At 60.3% G+C, this 25,314-nt stretch overlaps 1 protein-coding gene across 3 annotated transcripts in view; it reads left to right on the top strand.

The window, feature by feature from the left end:
- SLC12A7 (solute carrier family 12 member 7) overlaps window positions 1-25,314 on the top strand; it is a 57,783-nt gene that overhangs the window by 813 nt on the left and 31,656 nt on the right. For 2 of the 3 annotated variants that reach the window (XM_024247470.3, XM_063724033.1), the window contains exons 2-6: window positions 16,972-17,066; window positions 17,565-17,687; window positions 22,075-22,221; window positions 22,776-22,830; window positions 24,284-24,414. In XM_024247470.3, the coding sequence (XP_024103238.2) occupies window positions 16,972-17,066; window positions 17,565-17,687; window positions 22,075-22,221; window positions 22,776-22,830; window positions 24,284-24,414 (551 nt within the window). Of the gene's footprint in view, window positions 1-16,354; window positions 16,436-16,971; window positions 17,067-17,564; window positions 17,688-22,074; window positions 22,222-22,775; window positions 22,831-24,283; window positions 24,415-25,314 lie in introns of those variants that run through there. The other variant, XM_054555360.2, reaches the window with a different exon arrangement.

The following is a 25,314-nucleotide window of genomic DNA, read 5'->3' as shown; positions in this document are numbered from 1 at the left end:
TGGGGACGGGGCTGGGGAGAGAATCCCCCAGCCCTGTTCCCTCCATCTGGCTCCAAATCCCGGTTACTCCCCGGATCTCAGCCCCCTCTAGAAACCGGAGGCTCTTAGGCCCTTCCATCCGGAGTCTCTGAGAAGGTGTCCGGACTCAGTCCAGCCGCCGCCCCGCGTGCTGGCCGTGCCCGCATGTGCCCGGGTCTCATGCAGTGGGTGGCAGCCTCCCTGCTCCCTGGCAGTGGAAGGAAGGTGAGGTCTGTCCAGGGACAAGTCTGGCGCCAGACCCCAGATCCTTCCTAACCCACCATCCCGGGCAGGAAAGGCCAGACATCCCTTCCAGGCAGTTTAGGAACCCGGGGACACGGGTGGGGACCCACCGTGAAGGCAGTGGCCTGGGATGCGTCATCAGGGTCCCCGCGGCGGGCGAAGAGTGGTCTCAGCTTGCTCTGCACAGAGGCCAGCCCAGATCTTGGAAATGGTCAGGCGGGGCGCCAGGCTCAACACCAGGTGAAGTGCTAACTAAGCAGGGTCCATGAGTCCAAGCCCCTTCTCTCCGGTCACCACCAGGGCGGCAGGAAGCACCAAGGAGGGTGGGCCCTGGCGTGGTCTTTCTGTGTGAGCTTTGTAGCAACGCCCCCGGAACGCACTCAGAAGGAGCCTCTTCTTGCCTGGCCGGCCCCTTCTCAAGGCTGATCAGGTTCACTTTTCTCTCTAGACTGTGTCATTTGCTTTTAAGGCAGAGGGAATTTTGTGCTTGTTCGTTTTCTTGTCTCTTCTACTCTGAAGGCTGTTGAGCGGTGCCCTGGGCCTGTGTCTGCCCAGCAGGCAGTGGCCCTGGCCGAGCGCTGCCCATGTCGCTGCCCGTGCACTCAGGTCCTGCTATGGGTGTGTCAGGAGGCTCCCTGGCCTTCATGAAATGGAGAACGGGAGGGCATGGGCCAGGTGTGGGCTTCTGGACACTTTTGAGGGTGGCCCTGTGGTGTGAGCTGAACTTGGGAGATTTCTCCGAACTGGCAGAGAACTTGCACCTGGGGCTTTTGTGCTGGACCCGCTTCCTACTTCCACAGAAAGGGCCCGGCGCCCAGCCACTGTCAGGCTGTAACAGGCATGCAGCTGCCCTTCAGAATCCACTTGATCACATCCTGATCTTCAGCCCACAGAGGTGTGGTTAGGAGTCCCGTGATGGGCACGGAGCCTGGGGAAGGAGGCACAGACTTTGCTTTTTGGTGGCGGTGGGGGGCGGGGGTCCTGCAGAAGCCGGAGCCCCTCCCAAAGGCCTGCTGTGTGGGGTCCACGCCACAAGGTCACAGGCCAGGTCCAAACCTGTCCGGCCACAGAGTTACCAGCACCACCCAAGCTCTTCCTGACTCCATTGCCGTTCCCCTGAACGGTCTGTGGAGGTACTGGAGCTTCTGGGCTGGCGCCTGGGTGACGGCGAAGCGAGTTTGAGGGGCCTGGTGGGCTGATCCTAGGCACTGCGAGGTGGGCGTGGAGAGGGTGTCCTGAGCCACCCCAACTTGAGGAGCAGGGGCCTTGGTGTCCCGAGCCTGGGTTGGGGGGGTTCTGGGGAAGGAGGGGTAGATGCTGCTGCCCAGGCTGCCTGGCTCGACCCAGAGCCCAGCAAGGCCGCGTCTGCCCAGCCTGGCTCCAGGGGCCTCCTGTCCCCGACCCCTGCAGCTTCCCTGCTGCTTCTGGTGGAGCCTCTGCGGGAGGCGTCCTGTCCCCAGGATGGGCACTGTGCCCTCAGCACTTCTTCGGACCGAGCTTTTATTCTTGGTTTTATTTTTATGTGAAATACCTCGTCTTGAAATGAGAAGGACGTGTTAGCCCTCAGTTTCTCAGTGGGGTGGTTTTTTGAGAGTAGGAGGTGGGAGGACACTGCTGGGCGCTGGCTGCGTCTTGTCCGACTTCAGGGTAGAGTGGGTTTTGTAACTGGCTTGGGCGAGCCCAACCCTTCCTCCGTGACTATGTCAGGGTAGACTCGCTCCTTCCCAGCTTGTAGGGGTGCGTCCAGGGGCCTCGGAGACCCTGGGAGGGGTGGGAAGGGAGGGCTGGCCGGTGCCCCGGCCTGTCTGGAAGGTGCAGCATGCAGAGCCTCCGTCAAGGCCCCGCAGGCCCTGGCCACCCACTCTCCAGGAGGGACCTCCACTCGTCCGGGGCTCCCTGGGCTGGGAGAGGGTGGGTCCTGCCTGGCACCCCCAGGTCTCCCACCCTCGGCTGGGGCTCTCCCAGGTTTGCCGGGAGCTTCTTCCTGGCTCGGGTGCTACTTCCCTCTTTGGGTTCCGTTTCTGAGATTTTCCACTGTGGCTGAGCTCGTGTTGGTTGTCCAGGGGCGGTCCTGCCTCCCTCTGCCCCTGGCCGCTGACAGAGGCCCGGTCGCATGGTCAGCGGCCTGCCTGTCCCTCCTGCTCCAACTACCTCCCGTGTCCGTGTTGGGAGCCCCCTCCCAAAATCTGAGGACAGCGAGAGCTGCCGCTTCGTCCTTGCCTGTCAGGTGCTGGGTGCCATGCTCTGCACTGCCCTTGGGAACGGCGAGATGGTGCACGCCGGTTGTGCTGATCTGGGGTCCCCTTTGGGGATGCAGGGACTTGGGGGATCATGCATTAGATAGGGGGACCACACACAGAGCGTCCAGGTTCTGTCCTGCCGAGTAGGGACAGAGAGCTCTTGTTGTCCCCAGATTTCAGAAGGGCGCTCCCGACACCGACATGGCAGGCAGTCGGAGCAGGAGGGACAGGCAGGCCATTGACCCCACGGCTGTGCCCGGGAGCCCCTGCAGCAGCTGGGCTCCACCTTACGGGCATGGAAGGTCATGGATATGTGGTGAGCAGGCAGGGAGGCTGCAAGACATGCGTTTTGTTTATCAAGTTCCCTTTTTAAAACTAAAGGAAACAAAAGATACACAGGAACGCGGTGGCTGCTGGGCATCCAGGCCGGGGTCTGTGCTTCCTCCTGTGCCTGACATACTCCCAGGCTGTCTCCAGGCAAGAGGCTCTCCTTAGCAGGCATGCGGTAAAGCATTGGTGCTTTAGGTCAGCTGGCTGGGTCCATGTGTGCGGGCACCTATGTGCCTTGTGAGTGTGCAGATGTATCCACGTGTGAGCCATGTGCTTGCATCATGTATATGTGCACATATATGTACACGCATGTGCATACATGTGTGCACTGTGCTCTTGCACAGCTGTGGGCATGCTCACGTGTGTGTGTGTGTGTGCGCGCATGCATGCCGTGGCAGGTAGAGAGGGGCTGGGGCTTCCTCCACAGCGTGTGTGTGTGTGTGTGTGTGTGTGTGTGTGTGTGTGTGTTTGCATGCCGTGGCAGGTAGAGAGGGGCTGGGGCTTCCTCCGCAGCAGAGGGTCACGCGGTGTTGGGTGTTGGATATCCGTTCCTTCCCCCCTGGGCTAGGCCCGTCAGTAAGTGACCAGGGGCTCCCTCTCCTGGTGTGGCCTCGTGTTCAGGTCTGAACCTGCTCCTGGGCTTCTGATCATGTGAGGAGACCTTTGCCTCGTGGACTCGGGTTCATGGTTTCCTCTTCTGCAAAGCTCCCCAGGCCTCTCTGAGTGGGCGAGGCCAAACGGATTCCACGGTGGTTTTCTGTCTAGCGTTGGACACCAGATCCCCTTCTTAGAGTGAGTGGCTTCCTCAGTGCCTCTCCTGTGCTCTGGGTGGCCGTTGGGAAGGTGGTGCCAAGGGGAGGGCCAGGTGCTCAGGCCTGGGTGCAGGGCGGCTGGTCCAGGCTGAAGCCACACAGGTTTGCTGGGGATTGGTGAATGTCGGAGACCTTGCCAGGCGGTGGCTGGAGTCAAGCAGAGGCACCTGAGGGACCCTGAGGGTGAGTTGGGGGCTGTCCTCCCCTCATGCCTGGCAGTGAGTGGGCCGTGGAGTGAAGCCACCTCTGTCAGGGCCTCTGCACTTTGGACGTGGGGCCACGTCCTACACAGCTCCCTGGACCTGACCCAGGGCTTCCCAGATGGCCCAGGCTCCTGTATGGGGGAAGGGTGGACTTTGTAAATCACAGAAAGCAACCCAGGTGGGCCTCAATCACTTGAGAGGTTTATTTGCCGAGGTTAAGGATGCGCCTAACACAGAACCACGGGAAACTTCCGTGGTCCGGGCTTTTCTTCTCAAAGAAGGCTGAGAACTTGAATATTCAGAGGTTAAAGCGTGCGTATTAGGGGAAGAAAAAAAGAGAAAGAAGAGGGAGGGCAGATAGGCAGCGTTTGATCAGCGTTCACTGAACCCATGTGTTACACGTGGGGGTAAAGGAAGAACCCCTCACGCCTCACGCTCAGTGAATCTGCACATTTACCTACGACACAGTCAATACGGGGTGGGCGAAGCAGTCAGGACACAGTCAACACGGGGTGGGTGAGGCAGTCAGGTGTGCGTTTGCCTCCGGCGAGCAGAGCAGCGACTCCTGGTTCTGTCCTTGGTCCCACACCCGTGAGGATGAGCTGTCGTTTCCACCGTCGGGGTGCGTTTCATTGCAGCTGCTTTAGCGTAAGGATCCTGTGAGTCCTAAAATGTGAGGGAGGCCTGCAGCCTTCTACACAGGAAGAAAATGGAAGGCAGGTTGCGTGACCCGGTTCCCAGCCTGACTCTTAACCTGTGGCTTAGTGTGTTTGGGTCCCGAGATCCTGTTTTCCTTTTATACCTTGGACCACGGAGCCTTCCCAGGGCTGCCGTCCTCGGGCACTGCAGACGGATCCCGACGTGGCACCGCCGGGCACAGCACTGGGAGTGGAGGTCAGCCCAGGGTGGCCCCCCAGCTGTGAAGGGCACGAGTGGAGCCGACACCCCAGTGATGGATGGCCTCTGTGAGGCCAGCTGGCTGCCCGGAGGGCTCTCCTGTTACCATCCCTGTTGGAATATGAATTTTCTTATTTTTTTTTTTTGAGACAGAGTCTCACTCTGTCACCCAGGCTGGAGTGCAGTGGCACAGACTCAGCTCACTGCAACCTCCGCCTCCCAGGTTCAAGCGATTCTCGTGCCTCAGCCTCCCGAGTAGCTGGGACCACAGGCACGCACCACTGCGCCTGGCTGAGTTTTATATTTTTAGTGCAGATGGGGTTTCGCCATGTTGGCCAAGCTGGCTTGGAACTCCTGGCCTCTAGTGGTCTGCCCACTTCGGCCTCCCGGAGTGCTGGGATTACAGGCGTGAGCCACCATATCTGGCCAGAATATGAATTTTCTAAGCTGTGCCTTAGACCGAGGTCTGGAGGGCAAAGTTTGATGTTTGACGTTAAGTATTAACCACAGTTCCTGGCTGGGTGCTTTTGATTTCAACCGGCTCCATCAGCTGAGTGTTTCTGAGGGTGGAACCCAGAGTCATTTTGTGGCGCCCGTGTGGTGGGTGGGGCAGGAGTCCCAGGGTGCTGGGGAGTGTAAGGCCCGCCAGGGGCCTTGAGGGGCAGACCTCCCCCTGTGGGGCATGGGAACCTGGTGGAGCCCGGTGGGGCTGGGTGTGGATGGCATTCAGGAGTGGACCAGCTGGTCTTCAGGGCAGTGGGCTGGGCTGGGGGCGTCTGGGGCCTGGTGAGCAGCTGACTGGGGGCCCTCCTGGTAACTGACACGGGGGCTGGTCTCCTTTGGTCTTCCTTCTCAGATGCTGGGGAAGTGCTGCCCAGGGACGAGGGCAGAGCACAAAGGGTTAATACCTTTCCTTTATGAAGAAGGGGGAAACTCCCTTTTGGGGGCAGAGGCCTGTTCTGTGCAGATAAACCTCTGGCTTCAGTGCAGTAGCCTGAACAATGAGCTCCTGAACGATGAGCTGCCTGGCTGGCCACGCTGTCCAGGCCCTGCCTCTTCCCCTGTTCGTGGCCGCTGACTCCCCAAGGGTCCTGGAGCCTCTGGCCGGGAGTGCCGGGGGGCAGGCCCACAGCAGGGTCCCCTTTGGCTGGTGGGTGACTGCAGGACCTCATCCCTGTGGGGAGGGTCCTTTTGGCTGGTGGATGACTGCAGGACCTCATCCCTGCAGGGAGGGTCCCCTTTGGCTGGTGGGTGACTGCAGGACCTCATCCCTGTGGGGAGGGTCGCCTTTGGCTGGTGGGTGACTGCAGGACCTCACCCCTGTGGGGAGGGGCGTGTGCTGCCATTGCAGGGGTCTCAGGGTCCGAGTGCTGCTTACGGCCCTGGGCTGTGACGTGGGCCCCCATCCTGCCAGCCTGTGCCTGTTTCCGCTCTCTCCTTGGGCGGTTTCTTTTTGAGGAAACAATTGTGGGGAGGAGAGTGCTGTTTCTGAATCACGTGTGGACCTGGGGTGGTTTGTTTCCTGCGTTCTGGGGTTTTCTTGGGCAGCACCCTGCACGCACCCCCCTGGTGGGCCTCGGCTCTGCGGGGAGTGGTCCTGGGGTCTGGGATGAGAGTGGGCCCCGCCCAGGCCTGTGTTGACCCCTGGAGTCAGATTGCCATCCACTGTGCTGGTTACAGTGGCTCTGGGAAGTTAGGGGGCTGGGACGTGAGCCCCAAGGCTGGCCATGGACAGCCACACACAGCATGCCCGTGTGCTTGGTTGGCGTGCCTGGTTTGTGTGTCTGCCATGGCCTGGAGCTGTCCTCATGGTGGGGTGGCCCTGCTGGCCCTCCCAGCGTTCGTGTCCGTTTACGTCCTGTGCACAGGGGATGTCCACCTGGCAGACGTGCAGCCGGGAGGAGGATGTTAAAGTGATCCTTGAACGTTTGCTCTGTGCCTCAGTTTCCCGTGGCAGGAGCCAGCCTGTCACGAGGGTGGCGGTGGCCGTGACCTCATCTCCTTGGCTGTGTCTGCAGACCTCTGGCGCCAGCGGGTCGGGCCTGGGCTTTCAGGGAGGCTCAGAGACGCCCTGGGCAGTCACTGGGGAGGGATTGAGTGGAGTGGAAATCGGAGGAGGGAAGTGTGCCAGGCCAGGCCCCTCCTGGGTCCCCTCCACGCCGCCAAGGGTCCCTGACCGCAGCCCAGAGCGAGCCTGTAACAGGAGCCGCCCTGGGAGGGCCTGGCAGGTGCGCTGGGGGCCCTGCCTCTCCCGCGTTCCTTCATCTCTGCTACTGCAGGCTGCCTGGGCCCCGAGTCTCTGGCACTAGGGGACCCCACGGCCCCTCCATGGCTCAGATGTCACTCTGGCTGCTGGGGAGGAGGCTGGACCAGGGCCAGCAAACAGCCACGTGACAGAGGGTTCGGGAAGTGAGTTCACCCGAGGCCACCTTCCCGCGAGCAGGCGTGTCCTTTAGATGGAAGGGCTGTAGTCCCAGTGTGTGCCTGTGTCCTGGGCACCCCGCCCCGTGGGTCATGCAGTCTGGAGGCTGTAGTCCCCGGGACTTTGTGCAGATGTGTGTGCCGCAGGTATGTGTGTGTGTACACGTGTATGTGCGGGTGTTGGTGTGTGTGTGTGACTGTGGGTATGAGTATGCACATGTGAGGACAGGTGCGTGTGCAGGTTTGCGAGGTGAGTGTTGTGTGTATGTATGAGCGGGGAAGCGTGTGAGTATGGGTGTGGAGAGTGTCTTAACGTGTCAGCATGTTTGCGTGTGCACGTGGAGGTGCCTGTCTGTGCGTGTGTACACATGCATGTCTCTGTGCATGTATGTTTTGTGTGGCGTGTGTTCATGTGTCTGGCCATAGCTTGCCAGGACCTTCCAGCCAGGCTGCCTTGCTCCCGGTGCCTCTGACGGTGAGCTGGGATCTCCCGGCGCTCTCCTGGTTTACAGGATACTGGCGGTGGTGTCTGCACAGACTATTGGGATGAGGTCCCTTCTGGAATGGGTGATGAAGGGCCTGTTTTTCCTTCAGAAGGCAGCACCGCTTTAGCCAGAAACTTGTGCTAGAAGCCTGAGAGCTTGCCTGAAGCCCCCCGTGTCCCAGCCTGAACACTGGACCATTCTCATCCTGTGCCCCTGAGAGCCTCAGTTTCTAGATTTTAGGGCCCACACAGCACAAACTGTGAGGGGTAGAGGGAGGACAAGGGCCAGGGTTCGTCAGCTGGCGTTCAGATCCTGGAACCTAAACACACTTTATTTCAGTGCCCAGCACCTTCACAGGGAGCCCAGCCTCCAGGCAGTGGGGTTGGGAGTGTTCCTGGGTCCGCGCCTTCACGGGGAACCCAGCCTCCAGGCAGTGGCGTGGGCGGGGGGTGCTCCTGGGTCCATTCAGTCTTGGGCTGTCCCCAGAGGCCACGTGGGCTGATGCCACTGGGTCACCAGCTGGGACTCATTCTGCTGCAGGTGCCCCTGTGGCTCCAGGGGAGGGTGGCCCCCTGGACCCAGGGGACACACAGAGCCAGGCCTGAGAACCTCCTTGAGTGCAGGGAGCCAGGAAGCCTGGACCTGCTTGTCCCCTGCCCCAGGCCCGGCGCCTCTCTGTGTGCACAGGTCCGGTGCCGCCCGCCACTGCTCTGCAGTGCTGGGTAGCTGGACGGACCACCCACGCTGGAGGGCAGAAAGGAGTGGAGGCTGTCGGACCTGGCTCCAGCTTCACGGCCCCTCCTGCCTGCCAGCCGCTTCCGGCTGAGTCTAAGAGGATGTTCCTAGAGCCCTTTGTGGAGAATGGCTGTAAAATCCCAAAACGCGGGAGGAAGAGGGGGAGGGATGAGCCACTGAGAAAGCGAGGCTGATGGAGGCATTGTGATCTCAGAGGGGATTAGGGCTGATTAGGGAGGTGAGCCAGCTTCTTTCTACCCATGAACGCACTTCCCAGGCCTGGATCGGGGTGGGTCAGGGATCTGACATGCAGACTCTCACTGCCTCTCTGGCTGGAGGGGCTGCCCCTCCTCTGGCTGGGACACTTGTGTGTCTGGTCTTTGCCCTTCCACCTGCAGCCGCCTCCTTCCCTCTCGGGGTGGGGACACAGCCTGGTTGGACAAGCCCAGGAGGCTGCTTCCCAAGGCCCCAGCCCATGAGGATCTTACTGACCACAGGGTCTGCATTCACTTTGTTGATAAGGTGTCGGGAAAACTAACCTGGAGTGAAAAACAGATAGGAGGTTGCCTCTGTGGCTGGGGGGCTTGGCAGGGAGGGAGCTGGGGAAGTGGTGGGAGGCTCTTGGTAGGTCCGGTGAGCAGGGGCAGCCCTTTGTTGATGCACAGCAGATAGACGTTCTCTTGCCCAGGCAGCTGCAGCCAGAGAAAACTCAGCAAAGCGGCTCCGGAGGGCCTCAAGGCTGCTCAGTGTCGGGGGGTGGAGGGGGGTCTGGGCGGTGGTGGCCACTGTGTGCTGTGACATGCATCAGACCAGGGCTGTGTGGGGCGGATCTGTGCGTGGACAGCTAGCACCCGTAGGGCTGCACGGGATGTCTGCCCACTTGCTTACCTGGGGTCGTTTTTATAATGAAAAGGTAGAAAAAATAAGATGAGAAAAAACTGACTTGTGGCCAGTTCTCCAGGCCAGGGCTTGACCTCGCCGCCTTCGTGGCTGAGGAGGAGGGCAGCCTGGTGTGGCTGTCGGCCTTTGCTGGCTATTGGGAGGGCTCCTCCAAGGTCTCAGGGGCCCGCCAGAGGCTGTGGTTCTGGGGCCTGGACCCAGGTCGGGCCTGCTGGCCAGACGCTGTCAGTCCCGGGCACGTCTGCTTGGGGCAGGTCCTGTTGAGACCCTGGCCCCTGGGGATAGGTCAGCCTGGTGCGTGGGGTTCATGAAGGCACCAGACAAGCTGTGAGCAGAGCTGCTGCTGGAACTGCTTTAAACCTGGAGGGACGGGCACCGGTTACAGCGACCAAGCCCCTGTCCCAGTGCAGGTGGGCAGGGCAGTCCACCCAGTGCTGGCTGCTTAGGGCTGCTCGGGGCAGGTGAGCGAGGAGGGGCCTCTGGGGAGAGGGCGCTGAAACAGGCTGTTCCGAGGCATGAGGCGGGCCGAGGCCGGGGCTGTTCCCAGAGCTGGGAAGATGTTGGGATGGATGGAGCAGGAGGGCAGTGCACACAGCTATCGGGGAGCTGGCCACGGGTGCGGGTTCAGCTCGTCGAGGGTTCCTGGTGGGTGGTCACCATGCAGAGCCACATCCCTGCAGGCTCATGTTTCACCGCCTCTTCCCGGGTGTGCTTTTCTGTCCCAGGACATGTCCAGGATCCAACGTGACAGACACCGGGTTCCCGCGCCACCTCGGGCTCCTCTTGGCTGTGACGGTTTCTCGGACTTTCTTTTTTTGATGACTGTGGCAGTTTTGGGGAGTCCTGGTCCGTTTTAGAGAACGCCCCTCAGTTGGGCAGTGTCTGGTGTTTTCTCTCGTGGTTACCCTGTGGCTGAGTGTTTCGGGGAGGAAGACCCCAGAGGACAGGCGCCCTCCCTGCACGCGGCATCTGGGCACACGCGTCGACAGCACTTGGCGCGGTCTCCCCGAGGACGCCGTCTTCCTCCTCTGTTACCCACGAGTGCAGCTCACCTTCCTCTCCCACCCCAGCCAGGCTTCTGGACCCTCGTTTGGTTTTGGTTCCCACTGTCGGATCCGCAGATGGGCTTGCCTTTGGGGCCTGCTGTGCTGCAGAGTAACCCAGGGGATCTGGGGGCTGCTGTGAGACCATTGAGCCCTTGAAAGGCTGTGGAAAGATAGATGACAGGCGGCTGCGGGTGGCCCAGAGGCCAGGCGGCCTTTACAGGGGCTTCTTTCCCAGTGACTCTGGCCGGGTCCTGTGGATTTTTAATTCCGACGGCGTGTCTGCAGAATGAAGCACCGTACAAGCCTCATCAGGCAGTGCGGAGAGTACCAGCCCCTGCTGTCCCAGTGCTGCCCGAAGGTGAGGGACATTCGTGGATGATTCACGGGCTTCATGAGCTATTTGCAGACACCTGCCCGAGTCTCCTTTAAGGGGAAATTCCTGAGCGGCTGCCTCGCTCTTTTCTGAGGCGTGGGGGAGCCCAGCCTGGCCAGGTGAGAGGAGAGGGTTGAAATGCCATGCCTTCTTCTTCTCGCCCTGGATGCTACTGGCTGAAGGAGCCTCCTTTTAAAGCCTTGTTACTCACGTTTCTCAGTAATAGCAGGAACCGTCATGCGCTGTCAGGGTGTGAAGTGGGGCGGCCCAGGCCTGGGGGACCCTGGAATTCCCCTCCGCACTCCTGCCCCACATGCCTGCCGGAGGGGACCGTGGTGTTTGTGAAGGGGCCGTTCCTATCGCTGGTTTTAAGGTGTCCCGAGTTTTGCTGCACTTGGTTTTGGGGAGACCATGAGCTTGGCACAAACTGAGATTCCTGAGTCAGCCTTTCTAAGCTGTCGTGGGCAGGCCACGGCTGTGTTGTAAAATGTGAAAGGAGCCGGCCTTTACAGGGGTTTCTGTGAGATGAGTTCAGCATTTCAGTCCTTAAATGTGGAGATGAGTCAGAAATGGGTTTGTCTTTGGGAGGAGGGAGGGGAGGCGAGTTTTGTCGGGGTCGGTACCATGGCTCATTCTGTGTCCTGGCCGGAACTGGGATCAATCCTCTGACCCGCTGAGGATGCCTGCCGTCCCCCGGAGGAGGTGGACCGGGTTGGGTTCTGCCGTCCCCCGGAGGAGGTGGACCGGGTCGGGCCCTGCCTTCCCCCGGAGGAGGTGGACCGGGTCGGGCCCTGCCTTCCCCCGGAGGAGGTGGACCGGGTCGGGCCCTGCCGTCCCCCGGAGGAGGTGGACCGGGTCGGGCCCTGCCTTCCCCCGGAGGAGGTGGACCGGGTCGGGCCCTGCCGTCCCCCGGAGGAGGTGGACCGGGTCGGGCTCTGCCTTCCCCCGGAGGAGGTGGACCGGGTCGGGCCCTGCCGTCCCCCGGAGGAGGTGGACCGGGTCGGGCCCTGCCGTCCCCTGGAGGAGGTGGACCGGGTCGGGCCCTGCCGTCCCCCGGAGGAGGTGGACCGGGTCAGGGTTGGGTTGATGTCTGTACCCCGCTCCTGCCTCAGGGCACGTGGTGTCTGGGTGCTGCTCTTTGGCCCACGGGGTGGGGTTTGGCTGGGGAGACTTGATCTGGGTTGTTGGGCCATCCCTCGCCCCCGCTTCACCCTGCTTGGCAGAGGCCACTGGTGCATGGCGCCTGGGCAGGGGCACCACCGGGACCTGCCCTGAGGGTTAGACACTGTGGGCTACCCGGCAAGGACGCTGCCCGTCTCACCTTCCTGCACCGCACGCCAGGCTTTCCCGTGTCCGTTTGTCCTTTGAGCCTTCCGGTCGTTATGAACGTGCAGAATGACGAGGGAGGAGGTGCTATCCCAGGCAAGTGGCTCTATCCGCAAAACACAGGCAGGGCTCGGCCAGAGGAAAACTCACTGCCCTTCACAGCAGCCAGGCCTGCCGATGTCCAAGTCCAGGCCAGGGAGTGCAAGGGATGCGGCTGGGTGTGCAGAGGGTTAGAGGGGGACTGGGGGTGCAGAGGGTTAGAGGGGGGCTGGGCGTGCAGAGGGTTAGAGGGGGGCTGGGTGTGCAGAGGGTTAGAGGGTGGCTGGGCGTGCAGAGGGTTAGAGGGTGGCTGGGCGTGCAGAGGGTTAGAGGGGGGCTGGGCGAGCAGAGGGTTAGAGGGCGGCTGGGTGTGCAGAGGGTTAGATAGGGTGGCTGGGCGAGCAGAGGGTTAGAGGGGGGCTGGGCGAGCAGAGGGTTAGAGGGGGGCTGGGCATGCAGAGGGTTAGAGGGGGGCTGGGCGAGCAGAGGGTTAGAGGGCGGCTGGGTGTGCAGAGGGTTAGAGGGGGGCTGGGCGTGCAGAGGGTTAGAGGGTGGCTGGGCGTGCAGAGGGTTAGAGGGGGGCTGGGCGAGCAGAGGGTTAGAGGGCGGCTGGGTGTGCAGAGGGTTAGATAGGGTGGCTGGGCGAGCAGAGGGTTAGAGGGGGGCTGGGCGAGCAGAGGGTTAGAGGGGGGCTGGGCATGCAGAGGGTTAGAGGGGGCGGCTGGGTGTGCAGAGGGTTAGAGGGGGCGGCTGGGTGTGCAGAGGGTTAGAGGGGGGCTGGGTGTGCAGAGGGTTAGAGGGGGGCTGGGTGTGTAGAGGGTTAGAGGGGGGCTGGGTGTGCAGAGGGTTAGAGGGGGGCCGGGTGTGCAGAGGGTTAGAGGTTGGCTGGGCGTGCAAAGGGTTGGGGGGGCTGGGCTTGCAGAGGGTTAGAGGGGTCTGGGTGTGCAGAGGGTTAGAGGGTGGCTGGGTGTGCAGAGGGTTAGAGGGGGGCCGGGTGTGCAGAGGGTTAGAGGGGGGCTGGGTGTGCAGAGGGTTGGGGGGGTGGCTGGGTGTACAGAAGGTTAGAGGGGGCATTGGATTTTTAACGAAGAGTCTCTTGACCGGGATGGCATTGAGCCCCATGACGTCCCCGGGATGCACTCTTGGTTCAGGTCTGACCTGGCTGTTTTAAACAGATAGAAACGTCTGTGCGTCTCCCAAGTGGGCGCTTCCATCCTGCTGAGAGCACGCTTGCCGTGGCCTCCATAGAGACCAAGCGACACTCCTCTCAAGAAAGCGAGCAGAGACGTGTTCTCTTTAAAGGCTTGAAGGTTGTAATCATGCTCTGAGGCTGCTTTTGGTAGCAACATGCTGGTGGCTGAACACACGCTCATGTGTTCAGTGCAGTCCCCACCTGGGAGGACCAGCCACACCCCGCTTTTCTGTGTTCCATCCCCCTTTTCTGTGCGTCCTCGCACTCTGGACTCATCGTCTGTGCTACTTTAATAAGCAGCGAAGGACAGAGTCATGCCTCGCCAGCCCCACACGCAGGGCTTTGTTGTGAGGCCACTGGTGCACATCCCTGCACAGTCGGATGCATGGATCCTAGGTGTGACCCTGTGGCGGTTACATCGTAATGTTTTCTAAGTTTAATGAATTTCTCGGTATTCATCCAACTTAAGCAAGTTGTTTCTAGTGCTTTTTTCCAACTGCGTAGGTTGCCTGTGGGGAGCTTGTGTGTGTGTTTTTTGGGGTGTCCTTGGGGCCTGATAGGCGTTGCCATCTTCCCAAGTAGGCCATGCAGAGGAGACGCCGCGGTGAGCAGGGGTTGCTGCTGCTGGGAGTGTTGGAGGCGACGGGAAGGACGTTGGTCCCCTTGGTTTGAGCGAACGTGCTTGCTGTGTACACGTTTTTCCTACTTGCGCAGTTCGTAGAAGTTCAGATAAACAGTGGTTGCTTGCTGAACGCAGACATACTAAGTTACATACTAAGACCCCAACCACCAGTAAACCTGTGCTTTCCAGAAGGGACGTGGGCTGGGCAGCGGAGCCCCAAGCTGCACTCCTGATGGAGAAGGCAGGCAGGGCTGAGCCTCTGGAGCCGAGCACCCTTCCTGCAGGGAAGAGAAACTTGAGCCCAAGCAGCTGCGACTTTGTCCAAGGTTGTCTGTGGGGTTGGCTGTGTGGGAGGGAGAACCTGAAACCCTCGGGTCTCTCCTTCCCTCCCTTCCTCCTTCCCTCCCTCCCTCCGTCCCTCCTTCCCTCCCTCCCTCCGTCCCTCCCTCCCTCCGTCCCTCCTTTTTCCTTCCCTCCCTTCCTCCCTCCCTCCTTCCTTCCCTCCCTTCCTTCCTCCCTCCCTCCTTCCTTCCGTCCCTTCCTTCCTCCCTCCCTCCTTTCTTCCTTCCCTCCCTCCCTCCCTCCCTCCAAGAACAGCTGCACCAGGCTCCTGGTCCGTCATCTTCCATTGACTCCAGAAAGAGTCACCAGTCACCACTGATTTCTCTGTAAACAGTTGGCCATTATGTCCAGAAAAAGGGCCTGAGCAGGAATCCACTGAAACCATTGAGGAGGAGTGGAGAAGGGCCCTGGATGGGACTCATCTTGGAAAGACACTTGTAATTGATGGGAAAGACATTCAGACATATTTTCTTAGTTGAAAGTATTTGTAATTTTTCTTTTAACCTGATTTCCATGTAACTTCAGATCTCAGAAAGGTTGCAAGACCAGTGTGGAGAACGCCCATCTGCCCTTGGCTTCCGTTGCCCAAGTGCCAACCTCCTGCCGTGTTGGCTGTGTCCCTCCTGCCTCCTGCCCCGCCCCGGGTCTTCGTCTTTCACCCCCACGTTTGTTTCTGAACTGTTGGGAGTAAGCAGCTGACGTGGTGCCCCTCACAGGCGTATTTCCTAAAAGCAAGCACGTTTCTTTCAGAATCTCTGCAGTGCAGTCACCGGAACCAGGGAGTTAATGATCACACACGAGAGATCTTTTTCAGATTTCACCAACTGGCCCAGTCACGGTCTCCAGAAAAAGAAAGTCTGAGGTTGCGCGTGCATTTGGCCGTCTCTGTCACCTGCAGCTTCCCCTGTGTTGTCTCCCTGACGTTTTTGAGGGGTGGGGCCGCTGGTCCGTGGCATTGGCCTCTCTGTGGTGTGCCCCATGGCCTAGGCATCTGCAGTCGCTCATGGTCGCACCGAGGACCTGCACACCCTGAGGGCTGTGCTTTCCGCCCCGGGCACCGTACTGGGAGCACGTGCTGCCTGCCTGCCCCCGGACAGTGATGCCCTCTTTGCTGGCACGGCTGGAACCCACCACTCATGCAGCTGGTGCCTGTCAGCCGGCCAGGGTGGCCGCCAGTGGGCTCTGGCACATCCGAAATGTCCCATAGAAAATGCCCACCCTCCCAGCCGGAGTTGTTTGGCGCAGTGATGAGGTCCTGGCCTGCCCTCCTCCGGCCACCTCGCATCCTGCCTTGACCGTTTCTTCTGGACCCTCAGGGTCCCACACCATCCTGTGCAGGGCTAGGGTGGACCGGGCAAGGATGGGCCGAGCCCCCCTAGGAAGGGTCCCGGCCTGGTCGTTCCCAGTCTGGGGAGCTGGGGTGCAGCACAGGGGGCAGAGGGCCCTGAGGGCCCTGGGGTGCGCGGGTGGCTGTGGGTTTGATGCCCTTCAGCTCCTCACTGTGCCTGGCTGGGGCATGTGCATTTGCAGACCCTGTTCTCCTGGCCATGGGCTGCTCAGGGGTCCCGGGCAGGCTGTGGTCTCTGCAGTGGCCTGTGCCGAGTTCCTTGTGACAGTCCCTCAGGGCAGGTGATTCACGAAGACAGGAACTTCTCAGAGTTCTCGAGGCCGAAAGTCTTAGACCAAGGCCTGGGCAGGTTTGGGGTCTGGCAGTTTCCCTGCCGTGTCCTCCCACGGAGGGTGGGAGGGCGAGAGCTCTGCTGCTGAGGTCTGGGTGTAGGGACTTTCATCCCCTTCCACACCTTACCACCTCCTACGGACCCCACCTCCTAAGGGCCCCACCTCCTAAGGACCCCACCTCCTACGGACCCCACCTCCTACGGGCCCCACCTCCTACGGACCCTATCTCCTAACACCATCACATGGGCCATTGGGCCTCAACCCGCCAGGGAGCCTCAAGTCTTCCTCCCCCCCAGTTCCCTTGCTCATGCCCTCGGGCAGCTGCTAGGATTACCCCCTGGCTCCAAGCCCTGGGCTCAGCCCCACGGAGGGGTCGCCGGCCCAGCCTTCTTGAAAGACGCAGGAAGGGCTCATCTACCTGGAGAGCCCGTGGGTGGCGTCCTCAACAGGGAACAGTGGGAAGTCCTCTGTGTCCCTCAGAAATGGCGGATTAAGCAGCAAGGCGAGGAGGTGCTCCCCCGACTTTTAAAAGTGAGAATTTTGCCCACATTTGGCTGAATGAGAGATTTTCAACGCCAGAGGGAGGTGCCCTTGCCCTGGGCTGAACAGCTCACTTGCCGAGGCTTTCGGGGGCTTTGTCTTCAATGATGATGTGTGTGGGGGCTAGCGTGTGTCCTGGGGCTAGCGTGTGTCCTGGGGCTAGCGTGTGTCCTGGGGCTAGCGTGTGCCCTGGGGCTAGCGTGTGTCCTGGGGCTAGCGTGTGTCCCGGGGATAACTTGTGTCCCGGGGATAGCGTGTGTCCTGGGGATAGCTTGCGCATTGGGGCTAGCATGTGTCCTGGGGCTAGCATGTGTCCTGGGACTAGCGTGCACCCTGGGAAATGCCCCTTTCCTTGGAACACAGATGTGTGGACGGAAGGAGAGTGTGTGAGAAGTATCACCCTTAGCCATGGTTTAGAGGTGACAGCTGGTGGGGACCAGAGCCCTCTGTGCAAGATCTGTGGTTGGCCTTCTGTGCTTGCTTTTAGTTCCTTCTAAGCTGACTCTGAATTGTTTTTCCCTCACTAGGAGATGGAAATCCAAGAGAAAACAGCCCATTCCTCAACAATGTCGAGATGGAACAAGAGAGCTTCTTTGAAGGGAAGAACATGGCACTTTTCGAGGTAACTTTACTTTTTAGAAGAAGAAGGTGCCAGGGCCGTTGCTTTGATGTGGAAAAGTAAAGGAGCCCCTGGGGGTCCCCAGGCTGGGGCCTCCCACAGGACTGGACACTACGTGGAAGGAACTGGGACCTCCCTGTCCTGAAGGCCATGGAAGGGGCCCAGTCCCGCACTTGAGCTGGGATGTGCTCCTCGGCTGGTGCCTTCTGGGCTCCTTCCTGGATCTAGGGTGCCCCGGCCCCATGGGAACCCCTCGGAGTTGCTGAGTGCTGGACATCCTGGGGTCCCTGCCATGGGTGGGTGGTCCCACTCAGTGAGGCCTGGAGCCCTGGCCTCGGACTCAGACCTGCCACACAGGTGTCCAGGCCTCTCTGGCTCACTTCAGACCCAGGGGCTGAGGACCAGGGGAGAGCCTGAGCTCCACACCCTGAATACGGGGAGGGAGCTCGGGGGGCCCACGGCGAGGGGAGGGCCGCCTGTGATCACGTCCACGCCACGCAGGAGGAGATGGACAGCAACCCCATGGTGTCCTCGCTGCTCAACAAGCTGGCCAACTACACCAACCTGAGCCAGGGCGTTGTGGAGCACGAGGAGGACGAGGAGAGCCGGCGGCGCGAGGCCAAGGTACTGCCGCCCTGCCCGTGCCTGCCCAGTCCCCGCCCCGTGTGTCCCGGCAGGGTCAGAACACGCTGGCAAAGCAGTTGCTTGTCAGAAGGGCTGCCCTGAGCTCTGGTGTCATGGCCACGTCCAGCCCTTTCTTCCTGGGTGGGCTCGATGGTCTCTGCCCTGCAGCTCCTGTCCAGCCCTCTTCCATCTCCACCGTCCGGGAAAGCGTGACATCCCCCATGCATCTGGGCGGCCGAGTTCCCTGTTGAGAGATGAACTTGGGGTGTTTTGTTCGTTCTGCGGGAGCGGCCCCATCCCCTGCTGTGGAGAGGAGTCTGAATGGTGCCGAGAGGCCGGGACGTGGCCCCTTCCAGAGGGTGTTGTGGCCTCGGTGCTCCTGGGGGGCCGCCCTCCTTTTCATTTCCTGTCCAGGACACGTAGCCTGGTGGCATTTTCCCTGCAGTTTTATTCCTTGAGGATTTGTTTCCAGGAATCCGTCCTAGGAAATGAGGGGGTGCAGTGGGGAAAGGTTTCCCTTGAGTGGTTTCTGTGGGCGACGAGGTGTGGAAACCCCTTGAACATCCTCGGGAGGGTTCTGCTGTCCTGCACAGACGGGTTGCCTGAGAGCCACCCTGAGGCCCTGAGGCCCTGAGGTGATGCTCACAGGCGAGAAAGACCCTGGACCCGCGTTGGGGGAGATCTTATGTCCTCGCTGTGGGGGTGCTGTGGGTGGCTCAGTTTCTTCTCAACTCCCTCTGCTTTTTAAATCTTCTTTCAAATATGTGTGCGTTGCTTTAGAATAAGATACAAACAAAACAGAAAAATAATCCACTGGAGGAAACCAAGCAGCGCAGGCCCTGCTCTGAAGCCGGGCGACGGCCTCCCCCAGTCTTGACATAAAATTGTCATTTCCCGAGTCAGCCCCGAGCCTGTGCCCTGCTCCTTTGGCAGACAGCTAAGGGCATACGTTGGCTTTTTAGGGTGATTTTTAAATTCCTGTATTATTTTCCTTAACTTTCTAACTCTAAAAATACCATCAGGAGATCCCTATCTTCTCAGAAGGGAGGGTTTTGTAGTGCCAGGTAGAGGCCTGTGAGCAGGAAGGAAGGAGGTGCTGAGCCAGGCGCCCCCAGGTCCAGGGAGGGTGGGTCCCCCTACTGTGTGTGACCTCCACCAAGTGGGGCGTCCCTCGGCCGGCCCCTTGCCCTCCCCTGCATCCGCCCAGCCTGGACACTGTGCTTTGCGTCGACACCACCCGAGTGCCTCCTGCCAGCGTCCAGTGTTCCGCTGACCTGGGTCCCACACAGCGATCGGGAAGTCAGGCCCCTGAAGATGTCTCTTTCCTTCCTTTTACTGTAAACACAGCGGAATCAATACTGCATTTCCAGGATACTTGAAGACACTTGGTTTTGTTTTTGAGAAGCGTCACTCTGGGGTTGAAGTAACCGGAGACAAGTGAGGGATGTGACCGTGCGACCACCTCGGGGTGGGGGCTGGCCTGATGAGGGCCCTCAGCCCTGGCTGTTGTCCCAGGACAGGGCGGTGGCCTCTTCAGAAGCTGCATCTCTGGACCTCTTTCTGGTTCCCCTGCTGGGTCCTTCCCAGCTCGGGGAGCCTGTGGCTGTCCCGCCTGTCTGTAGCTCGGCCAGCCTTTGGGGTGGGACCATCACTGCTGCACGTGGACGCTGCGGAACTGGGTGTTGCCAGGCTCAGCACTCAGCACCTTTCTGCACGTGGACGCTGCGGAATTGGACGTTGCCAGGCTCAGCACTCAGCACCTTCGTGCACGTGGATGCCGCGGAATTGGGTGTTGCTGTGCCAAGCTCAGCACTCAGCACCTTTCTGCATGTGGACGCTGTGGAACTGGGTATTGCTGGGCTCAGCAGTCAGCACCTTTCTGGGGTTTCACTCATGCTGGGCGCTACCTTGAGGCCTCATGGGCTCAGGCTGGTGCTCTGGCACCAAAACTCAGGAGCCACAGGCCTTCCCTGTCTGTCTGCCTGTGTGCTGGAGTTTGTGTCCTAGAGAGATGTTGGCTTTCTCAGGGAGCGGGTGCCTTCCCACGGGCCTGATCCGAGTGCTCCGGGAACCGGCTTCAGCTCCAGTTCGGCTGGGCTCAGGCACCACTGGCCTGGCCACCCAGCTCCAACCCCTCTGCCTGGTGGAGCCCAGCCTGCCATGAGGTGCCCATAGAGAGCACACCCCAGCTTCTCTCACCCTACTTGGTACTGAGATGACTGAAACATCCAGGCAGGTGCGATTGTTCACGGCACACTGTGGGCCAGGGCCTAGGAGGTTCCCACCTGGAAGGCTCTCCCTGGCCCCCCCTGGTAACCCTACCCGCAGGCCGGTGGCTCTCAGGCCTCTGTCCCTCAGGGACAACATGCAGGTGCCCCAGGCTGATGCCACCTGCGTTTCAGTCGTGGAGGGACCAGGGCCCGTGACCCCAGCAGGCCTGTTGTTTGACGGTGGCGGGTTTCGGTTGGCAGTGAATCCTTTGGCACCCTTAGGGGACCGTGGCTTGGCCCCTGGGGTGGCTGCTAGGGCCACCCCTCGTCCTCTTTGCCAGGCTCAGAGCTTGTCCCCAGCAGACCTGCTCCCATTAAGAAACCTTTTCAAGGGCCCAGGCATCTCCAGCCTCCCGCGCCTGAAATTGGGTGGGGTTGAGCCTTCAAAGTTGCCTTTTAGGCATGAACCAAGAGGCCGAGGTCGGCCATGCCCTTTCGTGAGGAGTCAGGATCCCCCCACTTTGGCCGAGAACCAGCTTCTGTCCCACCTGTCACGGGGCCGTGGGATCTGAGGCTGAGCCTGGAGGGCAGGGGCCCCTGTGTGGACGGCATCTCTACCTGGAGCTCTACCTGTCGGCTCCTCCATTAGCTGAAGCCTCACTGTGAAGTCACAGCAACAGTTGTCCCCGGAGCCTTGCTGTCACCTCTGCCATGGGCTCTCTAGTTTTATCCAATGAGAATGTCCCAAAGCCAGTTCTCCACCATCCCCCACCCCTTCTCTCATTTGCACCAAGAACAAAGCATACCCAGATTTGGAGGGCCCAGCAGTGGCCCCTGGCCCCGTCACCCTCTCCTCTCCTCTCCAGGGCCCCCGTCAGAAGCAAGTTGCTCCCCTGTTGCTTCCCACCTAGGGCTCAGGGAACCAAGTGAATCCCCCAGGCTCTCAGATCCAGGGCTTCCCACGCTCCGAGCTGCTCTCTTACATTATTTTTCCCAGGGTCCTAAAGTCGGTGGAGCCCTAGAGCCCTGCCCTGGCCCCAGCCTCGGCCTGTCTGTGGGAGGCGTTCCGGCACGGTGACCCCGGAAGCCACCCTGTTTGCTTTTGTGGTATGATGTTCAACGTGCTCTCCTTGGGAGCTGCCCCTCACCTGGTCCCCTGTTCCCATCCTCCCCAGGCCTGGGCTGTGTGAACCTCAGGATCGAAGCACCTCCTCAGCCTCCGCACAGGGCCTGTTCTGATCTGCATTGTGGCCGTTGTTCACAGGAAGCGTCTTCAAATAAAACGTTCCCCCTTTTCCATATTGACACCTTGAGACGTTTTCCTGTTAAAACGTCACCTTGTGCTGGCACCAGCCATCCTCCAGGTCTGAGCCACGTGCCTCTGCTCATGGCGGGAGTGGGGCTGAGCAGACGATGCGGATGGAGCTGAAACTTCTGCCCCAGCCTGGCCCGTCCCGAGTAGAGCTGGGGAGCTGCCTGGCAGGCACTGGCCTGCTCCTGGCTGTGCTGCCGGCCCTTGCCCATGCGGGTTTCCTCAGGGCCACGGGGTGTGTCCCCCTCTCTGGCACAGGTGTCTGAAGCAGGCTGCCTGCTCCGTGCTGGGGCAGGCGGGGTCGCCCCCAGGGTGGATATCGGAACCTTTGCTGTTACCTCGTGGTGACCTCCGTGCCCGGTTAAGATGTGTCAGTTTCTGCCCAGGGCTGATGCTGAGCTGTGGATTTTTTTTTTTTTTTTTTTTTTAGCTTTATGGGCAGCAGCCGTCTCATCCCTCCGCTGGCTCTGCTTCCATTCCTGAAGTCTCAGGCTCTCCCAGGGTGTCAGACCTGAGGCCCTGAGCCATCCAGGGAACGGAGCTGGGGGCCCTCTTGTTCTCCCTCTTGTTTTTTCCATAACTTTTCCAGTGTGACAGGTTTCCCTCCGTCGGGGAGGCACAGCGGAGCAGCTGCATCTTGGTTCTTTGCCAACCATGTGGTTCTGCTCCCCTCCCCTAAGCCCTCGCTCCGGGATGGTTGGGGGTCCTGCCCTGGGCCTCTCCCTCTCTGAACCTCCATCTGTTCTGGGAAGGACTCCTGCCCCCACGGCCGCTTTGCCTGCCCAGGGCCTGAGTGCAGCCTGGGGAGGGGGCTCCCTTTGGGTGTGGGGTCCGAGCCCCCGGGACACGCTATGCTCCGTCGCAGGCTCCGCGCATGGGCACCTTCATCGGCGTCTACCTGCCATGCCTGCAGAACATCCTGGGCGTCATCCTCTTCCTGCGCCTGACGTGGATCGTGGGGGTGGCCGGCGTCCTGGAGTCCTTCCTCATCGTGGCCATGTGCTGCACCTGTGTGAGTCTCCCCCGACCGGGTGTGGCTGTGCCTTCGGGCGGTGGCAGCCGGACAGTAGGGCCCTCCCCAGATGCCCGTGTAGACGTCATTCAGCACCGTCTCCACCATGAGAGCCGGGGTAGCTGCGGGGATGAGATGCCACACTGTCTGGGGTTAGTGCTGGCGTGTTGACTGGCGCCCTGGCACCTCATTTACCCGTGTCTGCGGAAAGGCATCTCGGCCAGTGGTGGGTGTCATGGGGCGGCATCCCGGGGCTGAGGCTTCCAAGGGAAGGGACACCCTGTGTTTTGATGACATCACCTCCAGTTTGGAAGGACCTTGGGCACTTTCAGGGGTCCCTGTCATAGGGAAAGGGGTGGGAACCAGGACACTGCACGCCTGGTGCCCGGGAGCCTCCAGGTCCTGGTTTCCTAGCCACTCCATTGAGATGGAGAGCCCTGGAGTTGGGGGCTGGCATTCAGCCGGAGCCAGGTCGTAGACCCCGCCTCGGGAGTGTTGCGATGCTGGCAAGCTCTTGGAAAACTCTCCTCAGATGGCCGCCTGTCTTTCTGCAGACAATGCTGACAGCCATTTCCATGAGTGCGATCGCTACCAACGGTGTGGTCCCAGGTAAGGGGTGAGTCCTGTTAGAGGAGCCGGCCGCGGCCCTGAGTCCTGTTAGAGGAGCCGGCCGCGGCCCTGAGTCCTGTTAGAGGAGCCGGCCGCGGCCCTGAGTCCTGTTAGAGGAGTCTGTGTTTTGCCGCATGGAAACTGCGAGGAGGCCGCTCGGCGAGGCCGGGCCAGGGGCTGCCTGGGGGTCTCAGTCGGGCCTTCTGTGTGTTCTCCACTGGCTCCTCTGGCGTTTGAGCCGTGAGGTCACAGCTGTTTGGTTTTCTTCCCCATTTTGCTGCGTGGTGACCGTCTCTTGCCAGGGTAGGCAGTGCCCACCAGGCAGCAGGCTGGGGAGGGGGAGGCACGGGCGATTCCAGTGGCGCCTGTAGCCCATTGTGTGCCATAGGCTGAGTTCTTGGAACCTGTATCTCACAAGGGAAGGTGAAGACAAAACACTGCCCTGACCTTGTTAATTAGTAATAAGTTAATTACAATACATAATAACTAGTGAACTGAGATGATGTTAATTAGTAATAAATTAATTACAGTACGTAATAACTAGTGAACCGAGATGATACTGTTAATTAGTAATAAATGAATTACAATACGTAATAACTAGTGAACTGAGATGATACTGTTAATTAGTAATGAATGAATTACAATACGTAATAACTAGTGAACTGAGATGATACTGTTAATTAGTAATAAATGAATTACAATACGTAATAACTAGTGAACTGAGATGATGCCACGTCTGCTCCCGAGTGCATGTGTGCTGCGCGTGTTAACGGCCAGGCTTGCTCAGCACCAGGTCCTCACGCAGCTGGTCCCCATCCCCACAGGGGCATCCCTTGGTGCTTAGCGGACTTCCCCGGCCACAGGAGAGCACAAGGGCCCTCACCGGGGGTCTCCCTCCGCAGCCAGGGGACCAGTCTCTGCCTCACGATGACTGCATCCATTAGGACCCCTTCCTCATGCCACACGCGCTGCTCAGAGCAGGGAGAGCTGTGTTCTCCAGGCAGCCCTGGGATTGCGCCCGGCCTTCCCATCAGTGACAGCGTGTGTGGTTCACAGTATACCAGACAACTCCTGAACATCCTAGTTTCTCTTTTGCCTTTTTTATAAGCAAAAACTTAGTGGAAGTTGGGGCTGGGGCTGCTATTGATGTACGCAGGACTTTTTCCAGGACCTGCTGGGGCCTCCTGCTCCCCAGGGAGCCTTATCCCTGACTTCACCTGGTCCTCATGTCCATGAGAGCACGTGCTCTCGGTGTGGAACGTGTGCCGAGCCTCGGGAGGGGAGAGTTTACCGTGGCAGCATCTCCATGTGCTGCTTTGCGGGTGGACGAGGGTCTACACGCTGCCTTCCCAGAGACAGGCCCTCCTTCGCCCGTGCACGGCAGCACAGACCGCACCTCGAGTCCGAGTCCAAGTGCGCCCCTGACCCGCGGCTGCCACCTTTGTCTTCGCAGCTGGCGGCTCCTACTACATGATATCACGCTCGCTGGGACCCGAGTTTGGAGGTGCTGTCGGCCTCTGCTTCTACTTGGGCACAACATTTGCAGGGGCCATGTATATTTTGGGGACCATCGAGATTTTTCTGGTAAGTGTGCTGCTTTGAAAGGGTTCCCACCCCACAGTCTGTGGCAGGATGCCAAGGGGCCCTGCCTGACCCACTCTGTGGCACACACAGCACACAGAGCCATCCTGACCCCACTGCCCTGGCTGCCCCTGGGCTCTCCTGGGCTCTGGCCATGGCGGAAGCCGTTGGGCAGCATCCCCTCAGCGACCTGTGTCCCCCTTGAGCACCATTGCTGCCCTCCATGAGGGGTGCCTGGCATGAGCTGGGTAGACATCTGGGCTGTAGATCTGAGCCCCACATAGGTGCAGCCCTGCAGTCCGAGCTGTTTTAGGAGGAGGGCTGGAACTCGGCTTAGAAGAACCTCTTGCCAGGATCCCAGCCTCTTCCTTGCCTGATTTGGGCACTTGGCCGAGGGTCACAGAGCCCAGCAATGTACAACCAGGTGATGTCATCACCTTCTCAAAACAGGCCCAATGGTCCTCATGGGGGCAGGAACCGCCCTTCTCTGCCCGAGTTCATTGGTCCTCGTGGGGACAGGAACCGCCCTTCTCTGGCCGACGGGTGCTGTCCTTCCTGCTGAGGTTCTGAAACCTGCTGTCCCTGCAGGGTTTCAGAGATGCCCATCTGAGCCCCTGTCCCCAGTCTTTCTGCCCCTCCCTCTGCTGCCAGACCTGGTTCCCGGCCTCCTGGGCTCCTGAAGAGAGCCACATGGCCAAGAAGGTTCTGAAACCTTTCAGTGGGGTCGCATACACACCCGTCCCAACCCGAGTCCCCTGGCCATGTCCCTCTGTCTTTCCGCCTGCCCCGGGTGCCATGGCTGCCATACTCCCAGGATCCCCTTTGGTGGGGGTGGGTGCCATGCCATCCATGCCTGCTGCATCCTAGTCCTGTCCTGGTCTTGAGGGAGCTGAGCAGCACCGT

The sequence above is a fragment of the Pongo abelii genome, chromosome 4, assembly GCF_028885655.2.
Source record: "Pongo abelii isolate AG06213 chromosome 4, NHGRI_mPonAbe1-v2.0_pri, whole genome shotgun sequence".
NCBI classification, from domain to species: Eukaryota; Metazoa; Chordata; class Mammalia; order Primates; family Hominidae; genus Pongo; species Pongo abelii.
This window is presented reverse-complemented; position numbering and strand designations above follow the sequence as displayed.